The 19,175-nt window shown below is 48.4% G+C and overlaps 1 protein-coding gene across 1 annotated transcript in view; it reads left to right on the top strand.

Annotated features, from left to right (window-relative positions):
* LOC139262785 (protein Z-dependent protease inhibitor-like) overlaps positions 1-17,624 on the top strand; it is a 75,713-nt gene extending 58,089 nt beyond the window's left edge. The window contains exons 3-5 of the mRNA XM_070877936.1: positions 3,321-3,591; positions 17,152-17,299; positions 17,433-17,624. Of these exons, the coding sequence (XP_070734037.1) occupies positions 3,321-3,591; positions 17,152-17,299; positions 17,433-17,624 (611 nt within the window). The remainder of the gene's footprint in view (positions 1-3,320; positions 3,592-17,151; positions 17,300-17,432) is intronic.
* The last annotated feature ends 1,551 nt before the right edge of the window (positions 17,625-19,175 follow it).

Genomic DNA, 19,175 nt, shown 5'->3' with positions numbered 1-19,175 from the left:
CATCTCATTAGCCAAATCGGAGCTAGAGCAGAAATGGAGCAGATTATTAGTATGATTGTGTAATAACTGTATATGACCCCAAATTAAATATAGGAACAGGAGTAGGCCATTCAGGCCCTCGAGTTTGTTCAGCCATGCAATGAGATCATGGCTGATCTGTACATCAGCTCTATTTACCTACTTTTGATCCATATCTCTTGATACCCTTACCTAAAAAAACCTGTTGATCTCAGTCTTGAAAATTTCAATTGACCCAGCATCGTCAGCCTTTTGGGGAGATAATTCCACATTTACACTACCACTAGTGTGAAAAAATGCTTCCTGATTTAACACTGGAATAGCCTCTCTTTAATTTTAAGATTTTCCCCTTTGTTCTGGATTCCCCCACAAGAGGAAATAGCTTCTCTGTATCTACACTATCAAATCCTTTTATCATTATAAACGTCTCAATTAGATCACCCTTCAACTGTCTAAACTCAAGGGAATATAACCCAAATTTATGCAAATTGTCCTCATAATTCAACTCTCTAAGCCTGAATATCATTTTGGTAAATCTGCACTTTACCCCTCTCCAAGGCCAATATATCCTTCCAGAGATGCGGTGCCCAGAACTGTACACAATACTCCAGATGGCATCTGACCAAGGTTCTGTACAACTGAAGCATAACTTGCTCCCCTTTGTATTCCAGTCTCCTTGAAATTAAGACCAACATTCCATTAGCCTTTTTGATGACTTTGTGTAACTGTGCACTAGCTTTTAGTGATTTGTGTACGTGGCCACCCAAATCTCTCTGCTCCTCCAGTTTCTACTCTTAAGTATTCATTTAAAAAATCTGCCATGTCCTTATTATCCATTATAGTATCATCTTCACTTAGCTTTAATGGGCCTGCATTCCTCCTTAGCACTCTTTTACTATTAGCTTTATTTTCTTAAGTTTTTGTTCATACACTCTGTTTGCATCTCTGGATTTCCACTTTTTCTTCTGTAAGCCTTTTCTTCAGCTTAATAAGAACATAAGAGAGGAGTAGGCCATTTGGCCCCTCGAGCCTGCTCCGCCATTTAATAAGATCATGGCTGATCTGATCATGGACTCAGCTCCACTTCCCTGCCCGCTCCCCATAACCCTTTATTACCTTATCGCTCAAAAATCTGTCTATCTCTGCCTTAAATATATTCAATGACCCAGCCTCCAAAGCTCTCTGGGGCAGAGAATTCCACAGATTTACAACCCTCTGAGAGAAGAAATTCCTTCTCATCTCAGTTTTAAATGGGCGACCCCTTATTCTTGAACTATGCCCCCTAGTTCTAGATTCCCCATGAGGGGAAACATCCTCTCTGCACCTACCTTGTTGAGCCCCCTCAGTACCTTATATGTTTCAATAAGATCACCTCTCATTCTTCTAAACTCCAATGAGTATAGGCCTAACCTGCTCAACCTTTCTTCATAAGTCAACCCCTTCATCTCAGAAATCAACCTAGTGAACCTTCTCTGAACTGCTTCCATTGCAAGTATATCCTTCCTTCATTAAGGAGACCAAAACTATACGCAGTACTCTAGATGTGGCCTCATCAATACCCTGTACAATTGTAGCAGGACTTCCCTGCTTTTATACCCCACCCCCCCTTGCAATAAAGACCAACATTCCATTTGCCTTCCTGATTACTTGCTGTATCTGCATATTCACATTTTGTATTTCATGCACAAGAACCCTCTATACTGCAGCATTTTATAATCTGTATCCATTTAAATAATAATTTGCTTTTTTATTTTTCCTGCCAAAGTGTACAACCTCACACTTTCCCACATATAGGGCCCAAGTTTCCACAAGAAAAAAAACGGGCGCCCCTCCGAGCTGGGCGCCCGTTTTTCGCGCCTAAAACGGCGCCTAAAAAAATCCTCGGTAGTCTCCACCGACTTACAGGTCCTGTGGCACTCGACGCAGCCGGCACGAGCTGTGGGGGGGGGGGCGGAGCCAGGTCCCTGCGCTGAAAACAGTGCCGGGACCTCTGCACATGCGCGCTACAGTCGGCACGCAAGTGCAGTAGCTCCAGGCGCCGAACTGTGTGGGAGGGGCCCGAAGCACGCAGCCCCTAGCCCTGGCTGAATGGCCTCACTGGGGCTGCGTGAATGAGGCTCCTCCCACGGCCAGTTCCTGCTCCCCGCCCACCCCGACCCGACACCCGCTCTCCCCACCACCCACCCCGACAGAGACCCGAGACCTGCTCTCCCCCCCGCCCCGACCCGAGTCCCGCTCCCCGACCCGAGGCCTGCTCCCCCCCCCCGACCCGACACCCGCTCCCCCCCCCCCCGACTCGACACCCGCTCCCCCCCCCGACCCGACACCCGCTCCCCCCTCCCTCTCCCTCCCTCCCTCTCTCCCTCCCTCCCCTCTCCCTCTCTCTCTCTCCCTCCCTCTCTCGCTCAGCGGCACGAACAGCTGCAGAATTCTCCCTGGCTGAAGCACTTTCACACAGGTAGGAAGATGGTTTATTTAATCTTTTCTTGGCTTATAAATGTTTATTCAGGTCGGATTTATTTGTATAATATTTGTAGAAGTATAAATAAGGATTTATTGTCAAATTTAATGAGTTCCCTTCCCCCCCCCACCTCGTTCTGGACGCCTAATTTGTAACCTGCGCCTGATTTTTTAATGTGTAGAACAGGTTTTTTCAGTTCTACAAAAATCTTCACTGGCGCCATTCTACTTTAGTTTGGAGTACATTTTCACTGTGGAAACTTTCAAATCAGGCGTCAGTGGCCGGACACGCCCCCTTTTGAAGAAAAAATTCTGTTCTAAACTAGAACTGTTCTACCTGACTAGAACTGCAGAAAAAAAATGTGGAGAATTGCGATTTCTAAAATAGTCCGTTCTCCACCAGTTGCTCCTAAAAATCAGGCGCGAATCATGTGGAAACTTGGGCCCAATACTCCATCTGCCAAATGTTTGCCCACTCACTTCGCCTATCTAGATCCCTTTGCAGATTCTTGGTGTCCTCCTCACAACTTGCTTTCCCACCCATCTTTGTATCATCAGGAAACTTGGCTACATTACACTCAGTTCCTTCATCCAAGTATTAATATAGAATGTAAATAGTTAATACTGTGTGATGTGAGGGAGAGAGGGGAAGGGGAGGGGATGAGGAGGAGAAAAAATTAACTATTATGGAAGGAAAACTAAGAAAACCCATATTTTAACATCAATAATGTAGATCCACCCAACAATAGTCGCACAATCAAAGTTACACGTGTTTGTCTGTGATATGAGACAAAAATAACAAGTAATTTTGGAATAATAACAAATGCCGATTTTTTCTTCAGGGGCGTGGATGTTTCCCTTTCATCCAAACACTACTACAGATGGGACATTCTATGTAAATGCATACACCAGAGTCAAAGTTCCAATGATGTTCATACATGAGTCATTTCACTTCACACATGACAAGACCCATTCTTGTAAAATCCTAAAGCTTCCATACCAAGGAAGTGCAAGCATGTTGGTGGTGATACCAACAGATGGAGAGTATCTACTTCTGGAAGATGAGCTAACAGCGGAATTGATTAACCGGTGGATCAAAGCCATGAGACCTAAGTACAATTTCCAGTTTTACAATTAAACAGTACTGGACATGCGAAAATGCTGTAGGTTGTAACTGAGAACAAGCAGCTTGAATGAGGGAAGAATTCACAGACCCTTTTCAACATACTGCTATCCTCAATTACAGCCCCATTCTTCATTATTCTAATTAGATTTTCTTTTAACTTCCTTTGATGTACATGTAGTCAGGTGACAATCTGAGGCCGCTTAATAAGCCCAAACAAAGTGTAAGTTTTATGACTATTACCTGTAACTTAATGTCATCATTTAAATTTAGCTTTAATTAAAATGATATGTGCTTATTTTGGATAAGGCTCACAATCTTTAATGTGATGATGAATAATTGACTTAGCTAATACCTTCACTGCATGTTTTTGTATGAGAAATTATAAAGTGCAGATAACTTATGTCCATAAAGGAAAGTTGTAATGTTCATTTTCATATGTAGATAAAAGCTTTTTTAATTATGGGGCCAAAATTGGTCCACGGGCAGTGCGTAATTTTTTTTTACCGGCCGGCACCACTAGGGCTGAGTGGGCGGGAATTTCGTCGAATTTTTCTCGGCCAAAAGCCGATCGGAGTGCAGCGGGCGGGAGCGGAGTGCAGCCGGCGGTGTGCGGCGGAGAGGCCTTTTGACTCAGGAATCTTCGGCTCCCGAGTTGTGCGCATGCGCATGCTGCTGTGAAGCTCCGCCCCCCCGAGAGGCACCACTGAGAGACCAAAGACTGCCAGCCTGAGGGCGCTATGTGCGGGGGGGAGATCGCTGTGTGTGTGTGTGTGGGGGGGGGGGGGGAGATCGCTGTGTGTGTGTGTTTGTGTGGGGGGGGAGAGATCGCTCTGTGTGTGTGTGTGGGGGGGGGGGGGAGATCGCTGTGTGTGTGTGTGTGTGTGTGTGGGGGGGGGAGAGATCGCTCTGTGTGTGTGTGTGTGGGGGGGGGGGGAGATCGCTGTGTGTGTGTGTTTGTGTGTGTGTGTGTGTGTGGGGGGGGGAGAGATCGCTCTGTGTGTGTGTGTGTGGGGGGGGGGAGATCACTGTGGGGGGGAGGGGGGAGAGATCGCTGTGTGTGTGTGGGGAGGGGGAGAGATCGCTGTGGGGGGGGAGGGAAGAGAGATCGCTGTGTGTGGGGGAGAGATTGCTGTGTGTGTGTGTGTGTGTGGCGGGGGCGGGGGGAGATCACTGTGGGGGGGAGGGGGGAGAGATCGCTGTGGGGGGGAAGGGAGAGAGATTGCTCTGTGTGTGTGTGTGTGTGTGGGGGGGGGGAGATCGCTGTGTGTGTGTGGGGAGGGGGAGAGATCGCTCTGTGTGTGTGTGTGTGGGGGGGGAGATCACTGTGGGGGGGAGGGGGGAGAGATCGCTGTGTGTGTGTGGGGAGGGGGAGAGATCGCTGTGGGGGGGGAGGGAAGAGAGATCGCTGTGTGTGGGGGAGAGATTGCTGTGTGTGTGTGGCGGGGGCGGGGGGAGATCACTGTGGGGGGGAGGGGGGAGAGATCGCTGTGGGGGGGAAGGGAGAGAGATCGCTCTGTGTGTGTGTGTGGGGGGGGGGGGGAGATCACTGTGGGGGGGAGGGGGGAGAGATCGCTGTGTGTGTGTGGGGAGGGGGAGAGATCGCTGTGGAGGGGGAGGGAAGAGAGATCGCTGTGTGTGGGGGAGAGATTGCTGTGTGTGTGTGTGTGTGGCGGGGGCGGGGGGAGATCACTGTGGGGTGGAGGGGGGAGAGATCGCTGTGGGGGGGAAGGGAGAGAGATCGCTCTGTGTGTGTGTGTGTGTGTGTGGGGGGGGGGGGATCACTGTGTGTGTGTGTGTGTGTGTGGGGGGGGGGGGAGAGATCGCTGTGTGTGTGTGTGTGGGGGGGGGAGATCACTGTGTGTGTGTGTGTGTGGCGGGGAGGGGAGAGATCGCTGTGTGTGTGTGTGTGTGTGTGTGTGTGTGTGTGTGTGTGTGTGGGGGGGTGGGGGGAGAGATCGCTGTGGGGGGGCGGGGAGAGATCGCTGTGTGTGTGTGTGTGTGTGTGGGGGGGAAGAGATCACTGTGTGTGTGGCGGGGGGGTGGGAGATCACTGTGGGGAGGGGGAGAGATCGCTGTGGGGGGAGGGGAGAGAGATCGCTGTGTGTGGGGGAGAGATCGCTGTGTGTGTGTGTGTGTGTGTGGGGGGGGGGGAGATCACTGTGTGTGTGTGTGGCGGGGGGGGGGGGAGATCGCTGTGTGTGTGTGTGTGTGTGTGTGTGTGGGGGGGGAGAGATCGCTGTGGGGGGGGGGAGAAATCGCTGTGTGTGTGTGTGTGTGTGGGGAGGGGGCAGAGATCGCTGTGTGTGTGTGTGTGTGGGAGGAGAGATCGCTGTGTGTGTGTGTGGCGGGGGGGGGGGGGAGATCACTGTGGGGAGGGGGAGAGATCGCTGTGGGGGGGAGGGGAGAGAGATCACTGTGTGTGGGGGAGAGATTGCTGTATGTGTGTGTGTGTGTGTGTGTGGCGGGGGGGGGAGATCACTGTGGGGGGGAGGGGGGAGAGATCGCTGTGTGTGTGTGGGGGGGGGAGAGAGATCACTGTGGGGGGGGAGAGATCGCTGTGGGGGGGAGGGGAGAGAGATCGCGGTGTGTGGGGGGCGGAGGAGATCACTGTGGCGGGGGGGGGAAGAGATTGCTGTGTGGGGGGGGAGAGATCATTGTGGGGAGGGGGAGAGATCACTGTGGGGTGGCCTGAGATCGCTGAGTGGGGGGGGGAGATATCGCTGTGTGTGGGGGGCGGAGGAGATCACTGTGGAGGGGGGTGAAGAGATTGCTGTGTGGGGTGGGGGGGTGAGATCGCTGTGGGGCGGCTGAGATCATTGGGGGGGGAGGAGATTGCTGTGGAGGAAGAGATCGCTGTGGGGTGGGGGGTGGGAGAGATGGTTTTAGGGTCGGGGGGAGAGGGTGGGGGGTAGAGACCTGGATGGGTGAGAGAGACTGGGATGTGGGAGAGACTGGGGGCGGGGGTGAGAGACACTAATAGCATTTTTATTATAGTTCATTAATAAAGGAGTAAATAAGGCTTTATTAGAACATTTATATTATTGCCTAACTCTGGAAAATAATATAATCCATTGAAAAATACATCGAACTGTAGAGAACTATAAATATAAGTATAATGTGGATAAATGTGAGGTTATCCACTTTGGTGGTAAAAACAGAGAGACAGACTATTATCTGAATGGTGACAGATTAGGAAAAGGGGAGGTGCAAAGAGACCTGGGTGTCATGGTACATCAGTCATTGAAGGTTGGCATGCAGGTGCAGCAGGCGGTTAAGAAAGCAAATGGCATGTTGGCCTTCATAGCAAGGGGATTTGAGTACAGGGGCAGGGAGGTGTTGCTACAGTTGTACAGGGCATTGGTGAGGCCACACCTGGAGTATTGTGTACAGTTTTGGTCTCCTAACCTGAGGAAGGACATTCTTGCTATTGAGGGAGTGCAGCGAAGGTTCACCAGACTGATTCCCGGGATGGCGGGACTGACCTATCAAGAAAGACTGGATCAACTGGGCTTGTATTCACTGGAGTTCAGAAGAATGAGAGGGGACCTCATAGAAACATATAAAATTCTGACGGGGTTAGACAGGTTAGATGCAGGAAGAATGTTCCCAATGTTGGGGAAGTCCAGAACCAGGGGTCACAGTCTAAGGATAAGGGGTAAGCCATTTAGGACCGAGATGCGGAGGAACTTCTTCACCCAGAGAGTGGTGAACCTGTGGAATTCTCTACCACAGAAAGTTGTTGAGGCCAATTCACTAAATATATTCAAAAAGGAGTTAGATGAGGTCCTTACTGCTAGGGGGATCAAGGGGTATGGCGAGAAAGCAGGAATGGGGTACTGAAGTTGAATGTTCAGCCATGAACTCATTGAATGGCGGTGCAGGCTAGAAGGGCCGAATGGCCTACTCCTGCACCTATTTTCTATGTTTCTATGTTTCTATATCAAACAAACCTGTTAGCTCTGTGTACATACCGTCCACTTAAGATTGACTTAAAAGCACCTTCTCCAGGACGGTATGCATTTCCGTGGTATGTCGGTGGTATGTCATGAATTTTGCACTTTTGGGTATGTCACTGATGAATTTTCCGCCAGGCGGTATGTCGGTGGTATGCATGGGTTTTTTTGGCCAATTTTGCATTTTCGGGCAGTAGTGTGTGGTATGTCCACCAATTTTGGGCTCTATATGTTCTGTGAATGCGGGCAATGCTTGCAGGGTAACATTCATTGTCCACCTCTAGCTGCTCTTTGAAGTAAGCTACTTAGTTGGAAAAACAATCGCTATTAACTCGTTCATAGTGATTATTTTTTCAACTGAGTAGCTTACAAGGCCACTTGAGAGGGCATGAAGAGTCAACCACGTAGTGTCACTTTTGGCTAGAGCAGGTTGGTTTGGCAGGTTTCCCTCCCATTTTTACAATTACCCAACAGCTTTCATGGTCATTTTTTCTGGTACCATACCACAAATTAACAAATTTTATTGAATTCAATTTCAAAACTTGCTATAGTAAGATTTGAACTCATGACCACAGGGTTTCTGGTCAAGTATCATAACGATTCTATGACAATACCCAAAATTAGAAACAACTCTTACCCTATATCAAAATATTTATACAGAGGTACTCGCTAGTCAGCATTACATAAAATGATAGGGCTCAACGGGCTGAATGGCCTTCTTCCGTGCTGTAAATATTCTATGATCTTAGTTCTAGGCTACTGGCAATATACTAAGAATGTGCAACTTTAATGTAATACAAAATTTCTGATTTTAGGAACATAGGAACAGAAGTAGGCCATTTAGCCCCTCGAGCATGTTCTGCCCTTCAATAAGAGATCATGGCTGATCAGTAACTTAACTCCAGATACCAGCCTTTGCCCCACATCCCTTAATACCTTTGGTTAACAGAAATTTATCAATCTTAGATTTAAAATTAATAATTGACCTAGCATCAACTGTAATTTGCGGAAGAGAGTTCCAAACTTTTACCACTCTTTGCGTGTAGAAGTGTTTCCTAACTTCAGTCCTGAAAGGCCTGGCTCTAATTTTTAGGCTGTGTCACCTAGTCTTAAATTCCCCAACCAGATGAAACAGTTTCTCTCTATCTACCCTATCAATTCCGCTTAATATCCTGAAAACTTTGATCTAATCACCTCTAGATTCCAAGGAATACAACCTAAGTTTGTGTAACTCCTCCTCGTAATTTAACCCTTGGGCTCCCGGTATCATTCTAATAAATCTAGGCTGCACTCCCTTCAAGGCCAATATATCCTTCCTAAAGTGTGGTGCCCAGATGTTAAAAAAAACATTCTAATGATTACTCAGAATATGAATAAATCCTGGTTCAGATCAACTTATTTAAATACATGAATGCAATTTTTAAGTGAGTATCATTAAAAATAAAATCATATATAAGCATCCAATTGTAAAAATAAAATCAGCCAGGAAAATCCTCGTACTGTCAATGGCCCCAATTTTCCACTTGCTGGATTTTTGGCGCCCATGCATGTTAACGTACGATTTTTTTGCGAATGTTTGCGCCAGAAAAAAAATAGGGACTTTCGCCAAAGAAATATTTGAATTTGCCGCTGCTCTTTCCGAAGTCAGTCTGGGGGGCGAGGCGAAGCTTCAAGTCTGCGCTACAAACTCTCTGGGCATGCGTGAAAAGATGAAGTTGCCAGGGCAACCCATCATCATCATAGGCAGTCCCTTGGAATCGAGGAAGACTTGCTTCCACTCCTGAAGTGGGTTCTTTGAACAGTCCAATACGAGAGCCACAGACTCTGTCACAGGTGGGACAGATAGTCGTTGAAGGAAGGGGTGGGCGGGACTGGTTTGCCACACGCTCTTTCCGCTGCCTGCGCTTGATTTCTGCATGCTCTCGGTGTTGCGACTCGAAGTGCTCAACGCCCTCCCGGATGCACTTTCTCCACTTGGGGCAGTCTTTGGCCAGGGACTCCCAGGTGTCTGTGGTGATGTCGCACTTTTTCAGGCAGGCATTGAGGGAACCAGAGACGCTGATGCAAGCTTAAGTCTGCTCCCCCGCCGCTACCGAAAGGGCCACGAAGGACCTCTCTCCTGGCTGGACCCGCAGCCACAGCTCCCCTCCCCCCCCCCCCCCCCCCGGCTGGATCTGTGGCCACCGCTCCCCTCCCCACCCCCCCCGGCTGGATCCATGGCCACCGATCCCCTCCCCCGGCTGGATCCGTGGCCACCGCTCCCCTCCCCACCCCCCCGGCTGGATCTGTGGCCACCGCTCCCCTCCCCACCCCCCGGCTGGATCCGTGGCCACCGCTCCCCTCCCCCCCACCCCCCCGGCTGGATCCGTGGCCACCGCTCCCCTCCCCCCCCCGGCTGGATCCATGGCCACCGCTCCCCTCCCCCGGCTGGATCCGTGGCCACCGCTCCCCTCCCCCCCACCCCCCCTGGCTGGATCCGTGGCCACCGCTCTCCTCCCCGGCTGGATCCATGGCCACCGATCCCCTCCCCCGGCTGGATCCGTGGCCACCGCTCCCCTCCCCCCCACCCCCCCCCCGGCTGGATCCGTGGCCACCGCTGTCCCCCAGCTGGATTCCCGGGCCGGATGGCCCTCCCGCTCTCGAACTTTAACTCGCGGGGGGGGGGGGGTGAGACTGAGCTTGCAGCAGGTCCAGCGGGGAGGGGGTAGCAGTTCTATTGCTTGGATTGCAGTGGGGGGGGAAGGAGTCCTTTCAGCCCGGAAATCTTCTTCCCTTGCTCCAGAAGGAGTTCCCTGTGAAAAAAAAGTATTTTTATTTTGTATTCTTATTGCTTCGTTCCTGTCCTCTTGTGCGCCGCACCGATTCCTTAACTTCGCAGATGGGTTTTTTTTTTGCACTGCTTTTGGCTAGTGTGCGCTGTGCTGAAAAAAATGGTGGACGGCCAAAATCGATTAAGTGCACAAAAACGGCGCTCGATCCCGTTTTGACTCGGGTCGGCGGCAAAAAATGCTATGGCCAAAAAAACTGGCGCACACATTCGCCGCTGGCGTCCAAACATTGGCGAAAGTTGGAAAGGGAGTATTTCACGCCAAAAAATGTTTGGACACCAAAAAACGGCACACAATCATGGTGAAAATAGGGGCCATAGCTTATAAATGTATTATCACTTCATAAGATAGTATGGTCATTTCACTCTACTGTGATTTAAACTGCTCCAGTGATTATCCTGTCACCCTATTTAGATTCCCTATTTGTCAAATCCCATTCCCTGGATGAGGAGTGGAAAGAATTTGTGGCCCCTACGGGTGCGTACGAGATGTGCACATGCCTGTAGGGGCCCCACAAGTTCCGAGTTTAGGCATGCACTGCGAATGCTCCGAAACCCGGAACTTGCGATCTGCCAAGAATCTGACAGAAATGGGCAGTCGATGGCGGAGAGTTGGGCTATTTTGCCTAACTTCTGCCCAGCGAATGCCCTTGAAATTCTTATGCCCAGCGTAAGAGTTTTAAAAAAGAGAAAAATGATTTTTTTCACTCATTTATATTTTAAAAACCCTGTCCATTAAGGTAGTTTATTTTTAGCCACGTTAAAGCATAAAAATAAATCCCCCCCCAAAAAAATATTTTGTAAATATTTAATTAAATATCATTTTAATTAATTAAAAAAATGTAATGTGCCTTTTAATTTATTTCATATTTTGGTATATTTTTGGGGTATTCCCATTCATACTTACGGCAGCTCCATTAAAAACGGAACTCACCTACTTTCATTGGTTAGGCCGGCCCATGTGATCCCAGTGGCGAACCGCACACATCCTGGGATACACAGGCCTACCTGTAGAGGCCCAGGACCGCAAGCCGCCAAACCTCTTGGACCACCAGGTAAGTTTGCAGATTTTTTGCGGGTCGGAGACATCCTCCCACGGGAAGCCTCCGACCGCAAATTCTACATTCTTTGTTAACATATCTTTGTCAATGCTGGTTTTTGATCAGCTGGCAGAAGTGATCCAGATTGCTTCATTTTCTTTCCTTCGCTATGTAAGATTGCATCAGTTCCACCTGGCTCTCTCCCCAGACAGCCTGGCTGAGATCAGGTACTTGGCAGATGCTCAGCTCAGACACCATAGCATGGTGTTTAAACAATATGCTGCATCGCTGATTTTTTTTTTAAACCTAATTTCATTCTAGAGTTTATTTTAAGAGAGATCCATTGAAGATTTTTATTCAATCCATGTACATAATGATAACGAGATAACTTCCATTCACACTCTGAGCACATCAGTAAGGTTAGAGTTCACACAGAATTCTCCTCACATTATGCTGATAACGTGTCCAATTCCTAGCTTCAGAAGTTCTTCCTCGTTGAACTTGTGACTTCTCTTTTTACCAACTACCTATAATTAAAGAGACAGCATATTTAATCGGCATGGCTGGTGGTAGAAGCTCTAACATTGTGATGTTACTGCCAGAATCTGGTGAATAATATATAAATTAGGAGAAAGGTACTTCCTGAAAAGCGGAGCAGGTTTGCTGCTGTGTTTGCAGTAGCGAGCAGATTGGAGTCGGACCCTTGTTCTTTATTAGTATGTGGTACAGTTATGGCTGATTGCCCTGTATTTCATCTGTTACACTAGTATAGAGGATGGAGCTCAGGTGGGTATGGAGTAGTGGTACAGATCAGCCATGATCTAATTGAATGGTGGACAAGGCTCCTGTGACCTACTCCTGTTCCTATGGCAAACTAGCTGGATTGGGAGTGCATTATGTTAATTTAACAAGCATTTTTTATTGATAAAAAATGTGTATCACTCTTTTAAGGTTACTATAAAATAATTGTCACAAGCTGACAAATAATTTCACCCCACTAGTCTAGGCTGGATATAACTGAGATTCCACACACAAACGCCTTGGGCTAGATATTCAGTTGTCTAACACCTCAGTTAGTGGCCAGAGGGGACGTTAATGGGCATGCAAGAGGTTACCAACCGGGAGCGCAGTTTTTAGTGCCCCGACTGAAAATTCACTAGAAGCTCACCGGGGGCCATAAACCAGTAGTGCCTGGCTGCTGACAATCAGTGCGATCATGACGTATTCCTGGTGCAATGCCCACGCTTGAGCCCCGGTCAGTAAATCAGGTGCGGCCGCTACATTTAGTGTCCGCCAAGAATAATGTCTGGAAAACAGTCGGCACAGGCTTGCAGAGTCGTTAACTGGTGATTACTTAAAGGGATGAGGAAGCGCTTCCTTCGGAGGTCACAGTCAATGCAACGTTTACACACAGCACGGTGTGTGGGCCTCCGAGTTTGCAGCGGCACATAGACGTACCAGTTCAACTTGAGAGAAACTTTTTTCTAAAACTTTAATGGGGGCATTACTAGTTCACTAGCATCATTTTTGTAAAGTCCTTACTCTACAGCACGGAACCATGCGAAGCACATTCTGGGGACAAGGTCACTCTGTGACCTCAACTCTTTATTCACAGCACTCCACAAGTGATGACCCTGCGTGGGACCTCCCTTTATATACCTGGGCGATCAGGTAAAGAGTGTCTCCCACAAGTTCACCCCTTGTGCTCAAGGTGTGCATCTAGGTTGTGTGTATACAGTGGGGTTACATTGTGGTTACAAACATGACAGTATTCTACATGCTCTAGCAAGGCGTCATAAAGAGAGAAGGGCCGTTGGCCATGTCGGTGGCGGAAGGAGGAAAACCCCTAGATGTCAGGACAGGAGGCTTTGCCCCCCACAGCTTTACCAGCGGCAACGCTCATACCTGGACCTGTCCGAGGAGCTGTGTGTCAGAAGGCTGCACTTCTGAAAGGAGGTCGTCACAGAAATATCCCATCTCCTGCAGGAAGACTTGTAGCTTCTCATCGGCACCAGGACTGCGTTGCCCATCGCAGTGAAGATTACGGTGGCACTCACCTTCTATGTCTCCGGCTCCTTCCAGGCTGCATCAGGTGATATATGCAGTGTCTCACAATTCGCAGCACATCGCTGCATCTGCAACGTCATACAGGCTCTCTATACCCGTTGAATGGACTTCATTACTTTCCCAATGACTAGGGAGAAACAGGATGAGCACGTATGTGGGTTTGTTAGGATAGCGGGCTTCCCGAAGGTCCAAGGTGCAATTGACTCCACGCACGTGGCCTTGTGAGCACTGTTCCAGAATGCAGAGGTCTTCAGAAGCGGATACCACTCCCTAAATGTGCAGCTGGTGTGCACCCAGTGCATCCTCGCAGTCAATGCTCTCTACTGGAAACGCACATGATGCGTTTATCCTGAGGGAGAGCATTGTGCCTCAACTGTTTCTGCCACCATGGCAAGGCTGAGGCTGGCTGCTCGGCTTGGCCACCTGACTCATGACCCATCTCCACAATCCCACCACAGAGCTGGAGGAATGCTACATTGAGAGCCATGCCGTCACCTGCAACATCATAGAGCAGACAATAGGGCTGTGGAAGCAGCGATTCCAATGCCTGGACCACTCTGGAGGCAGCTGTCAATACTCCCCTCAACAGGTCTCACTATTCATTGTAGTGTGTTGCATGCTGCACAACTTGGCCATCATGAGGGCCCAGTCCTTGCCAGTGGGGATTGCAAGCCCACCTCAGGAGGATGGGGAGGGGGAGGAGAAGCACCAAGAGCCCCGAATGAACAGCAACACCACGGAGGAGGCAAGCTGCCAATGTTGCCGGTGGCAGGGCTATTCGGTGGCGGCTCATAAGGGAACGCTTTGCTTAAATAGAGTGAGCTGAGGGATGCAGCTAATAATGAGCGTGTATTGTGGCACGATAATGCCACCTCTCCGTTACAAGTCAACAGTCATGCACCTGAGGCTGAAGGAAATGTTCAACATTGCATTTTATTGGAAATACATCCCTCAAGCAACCCCAAAAACCCCACTCCCTTCAAGGAAACACAATGGGGCACTCGCCGCTTCAAATAATACAACAGATGAATAACATTTACAACATCTATTCACAGACCCCACCCCGTCAAAGAAAACAAAATGATACAACAGATGAATAATATTTAGACCTTTTCTACATAGGGCTCATGACCACACCTTTCATCAGTGGGTCTTGCATATGCATTTCCCACCCCACTGCCTCAGTCCCCTCCCTCGCCTACTGTTCCTCCTCAATGGGTCCTCAGTGTCTGCAGCAAGGCCGCTTGAGGGCTGCTGTGTGTCTGAGGGTGACAGGACAGATAGCCTAGCACGACGCCCTGGATCAGCTCTGGGCCTGGAAGGCCTGGCTGCTGACAGCCCTGCCTGAGAATGGGCGGGAGCAGTGTAGGATGGCTAGGGTGCAGACCACAGCAGGTGCAAAGGCGGAATGGCAGTGTCGGGAGACCGAATTATGTCCTCCTGAGAGAGGACATCACGTTCCATCTCGAGTGACAGTGTGCCACTGCCCCGGGCCAGAGCCTCAGCATCCGGAGCAATCTGGTGAAGCGCAGATTGCTGGCTTACTTCGGCACCGTTACCTCTCCGTTGGACTGATGGGGCCTCAGACACAAAGACAGCAGTCAAGACATTGTGTGGCACCAATTTGACCCTGCATCAGAGCAGTGCATCGATGCCAGCACGCACTGACGACATGGCAGAATGCAGGTGTTGCATGGTCTTGGCCTGCTGCTCAAGGCTACTGCCACGTCAGCCATGGGCCCGCGCCATGATGTCTTGGACCCCATGGTCACTTGAGTTGCCCAGCATTCATTTTAATTGACCAAGGATGGGTTTGATGGGCCCCCGAAGCGCATATGCTAAGGTTGAGGCAGCCTCCGCCACATTCAACGCAAGTGTATCCACGCTTGGTGGAATCCTCGCCAATGCACCCATGAGCTTGCAGTGCATCTGCATTGACTCCTTGTCTGTGAGTAGGACCCATGAGCCGACTTATCCTCCAGAGAACTGTCTCCCGAGCTTCCCCTCGCGCTGGGTGTTGCTACAGGCCACTGGACCAGCAGCCTCAGGTTCAGCCAACCCTGGGAAGACAGCCTCTTCGAACGAGGTGCTCTCCCCACTTGATGCAACTGTGGATCACACTGTCCCGGCACACAGCTCTCCACTTCCTCCTCCTCATCTTCCTTGTCGTCTGAAGACATAGGCTGACGGGCAGGCTGGCACTCTTCTGGCTCATCATCTGCAAGCACAAAGCAACAGAAGTGCGGTTATCAGCTAGGGAGGGGGCAGGAAGGCAAGAAGGAGGGGGGTATTGTTATTTTGGTTGCAACATCTTGCAAGGCATGTGGCCTCAAGATTAAGGGGACTCACACAAAATGCCCATCTCATTCACATACCGTCACTGTCGAGCGGGGGCTCTGCCTCCCCTCCCTCCACCGCCCATGAGGGCGGACATTCGCTCCTCCTCGACTGAGGTTCTGGAGGTAGGGCTGGCCCTCTTCCTGATGATGCAACTCACGGATATTGTGCGCGAGTTTGACCTGCAATGACAAAAGCAAAAAGTTGTTAGTGGCTGTGTAGCTGCTGGTGTGCCACATTTGTCTGCAGTAGGATTTGAACAGTAATATGGTGAAGTGTGCATATTGGCATTTCATCCTGCATGGCATCGCTCAGTGGATGTGTGAACAGTGGGTCTGGGGCACAAGCAACTACCAGTAAGTATGAGGCTTAGGGCTGGGACCGCATATGGAGAGTTGAAAGGTGCTGCTAGGTGGGCTCAGGCTGAGTAAGGAGCTAGAAGATGAGAGAGGCATGGATGGGCAGGGCATGTCTGCTGAGATGATGGAGAGGTCTCAAGCTGGCTTCAGCAAGGAGGAGCATGACCTGGGGTAGGCAGTGCAAAGTCTTTACATTGTGTGAGAGAGGTTCAAATGAAGGCATTGGAAGGTGAATGGAAAGAGTACTCACCCTGACGACCATAGTAAAGCTGTTGAATCTATTGCGACATTGGGTCGCTGTTGTGGCACTGCACTCCGGGCTGTAACGTGCTCAGCCACCTCCCTCCACAGCCTTCTCCAATCCCGAGGCGCTGGCATTCGCCCCCCCTCCAGCGACTCTCCACTGCCTTCAGCAAGGCATCAAAGGCGAGAAGCGGGCAGATAGCTGGCGTCCACCTTGCTCCTCCATTTTCACGCTCTGACGACACTGTGGAGCTGGAGCTGCTCATGCACTGACTTACCTTGCCGCACCTTTAAGACTTGGCTGTTCCCGGAGTCTGACTTGGAGTTCCGCGCATGCGCGATGGGTCCGCCAAATTTACCGACCAAACTTTTGTTATTGCCCCCCCCCCCCCCCCCCAAACTGTAGCGTGCAATGGCTGATTTAGGGCTGATTTAGCTCTCTGACCGATTCTGACAAATTTCTGGGCAGAGGATGCAAACTTTTTCAAGGCACTAAAATTACCGCTCTGCCTGGGTTGCCGCCCCAAATGAGGTGCGACTGAATTTTTCTCTCCTTGTTCTAAACTTCTATCACCTATTCTTCCCTTGTGCCCCTTTTAGAAAATACTTGTGCTTCTTATGTTATATAGCATGAGATTTGAATATTAATAAAATTATAATCCTGCTTTTCCTTGGATTTCCATTCTTTGTGAATCATAGTTTCTCTCTTTTATTGTCCTAGGACAATAGAACTATATTTTCCAAAATTTAAATTGGAGCAGTCGTATCAGATGGAAAAGAAGCTAAGACAATTAGGAATAAGAACGCCTTTCACAAATGCTGCCGATTTTTCTGGAATCTCTTCATCCTACCAGCTGAAGATTTCCCAGGTAAGCTTATTCGAAGTACGAGCACTGAGTGTGCTTGCTAGTTTTTCCTGTGTGTGATTGCTACACACTCTACTGCAGCCGAGAAGGAGGAAACAACAAATGGTTAGTTGTGTTTTTTTGTTCATTTTTCCAGGTTATTCACAAAGCAGTGATAGATGTGGACGAGAGAGGAACAGAAGCTGCAGCAGTCACCGGTGCTTCAATGATGCCTTATTCACTTCCACCTGTCATAAAAGTGGACCACCCATTCCTCTTTATGATTCATGAAGCAGTAACAAACACCCTACTGTTTATAGGAAGGGTGAAAGATCCCACCAAGCTTTAGGGAATCTTCTGATGGAAATAATGGTTTTAAATGTAATCTTTTCTGCTGATACCCTAACTAGCACACTCATAAGTTTTAAAATTGTCAATTATTAATTCAACATTGAAAAGTAATCCACTTAAAAAATATATTTTCTTGCAGGTGCAAGTGTGGCAGCAACATTAATTGTTCTGTGTTTACCCAGAGAGCGGAGTGTTTCCCATTTCAGATAAGCTGAAATACATTCTTGTAAAAATCTGCATTTGTAATTTTGGATAAATTTTGATACTGTTTTCTTTATGTTTAAAACTAAATTATATCATTACGAATAGTTCCACTGGTTGTTCTTTAAACATATGTTGAACAATTCCTGGTTTAATTCCTACACTGAAATGTATGAGGGTGGATAAGCAATGGCTAGCATTTAAAGAATTAATACATAATTTACAACAAATATACATTCCTTTTAAGGCACAAAAAAAATTCTAGAACGGTTCCCGTGGTTTGGAAGGTAGCAAATGTAACCCCACTATTTAAGAAAGGAGGGAGAGAGAAAACGGGGAACTACAGACCAGTTAGCCTAACATCAGTAGTAGGGAAAATGCTTGAATCTATTATTAAGGACATGCTAACAGGGCACTTAGAAAATAATAATAGGATTGAGCAGAGTCAACATGGATTTATGAAAGGGAAATCATGTTTGACAAACCTGTTAAAGCTTTTTGAGGTTGTAACTAGCAGAATAGATAAGGGGAACCAGTGGATGTGGTATATTTGGGTTTTCAGAAGGCATTCGATAAGGTGCCACACAAGAAGTTATTAAACAAAATTACGGCTCATGGATTGAGGATTGGTTAACGGATAGAAAATAGAGAGTAGGAATAAACGGGCCATTTTCAGGTTGGCAAACTGTAATGAGTGGGGTACTTGCAAGGATCAGTGTTTGGGCCTCAACTATTCACAATCTATATCAATGATTTAGATAAGGGGACCAAATGTAATATATCCAAGTTTGCTGATGATACAAAGCTAGGTTGGAATGTAAGTTGTGAGGAGGATGCAAAGAGGCTTCAAGGGGATATAGACAGGCTGAGTGAGTGGGCAAGAACATGGCAAATGGAATATAATGTGGAGAAATATGAGGTCATCCTTATTGGTAGGAAAAATAGAAAAGCAGAGTATTTTTTAAATGGTGAGAGATTGGGAAATGTTAGTGTTCAGAGGGACTTGAGTGTCTTTGCAAAGGAATCACTGACAGTTAACTTGCAGATACAGCAAGCAATTAAGAAAGCAAATGGTATGTTGGCCCTTATTACAAGAGGATTTGAGTATAAGAGTAAATATGTCTTACTGCAATTATATAGGGCCCTGGTGAGACCACAGCTGAGGTATTCTGTACAGTTTTGGTCTCTTACCTAAAGAAGGATATACTTGCTTTGGAGGGGGTGCAACAAAGGTTCACCAGACTGATTCCTGGAATGGGGGGATTGTCCTATGAGGAGAAATTGAGTAGACTAGCCTATATTCTCTAGAGTTTAGAAGAATGAGAGGTGATCTCATTGAAACATACAA

This window comes from Pristiophorus japonicus, chromosome 4 (genome assembly GCF_044704955.1).
Source record: "Pristiophorus japonicus isolate sPriJap1 chromosome 4, sPriJap1.hap1, whole genome shotgun sequence".
Taxonomy (NCBI): domain Eukaryota; kingdom Metazoa; phylum Chordata; class Chondrichthyes; family Pristiophoridae; genus Pristiophorus; species Pristiophorus japonicus.
Note: the sequence above shows the minus strand (reverse complement) of the source record. Positions and strands in the feature narration are given on the sequence as shown.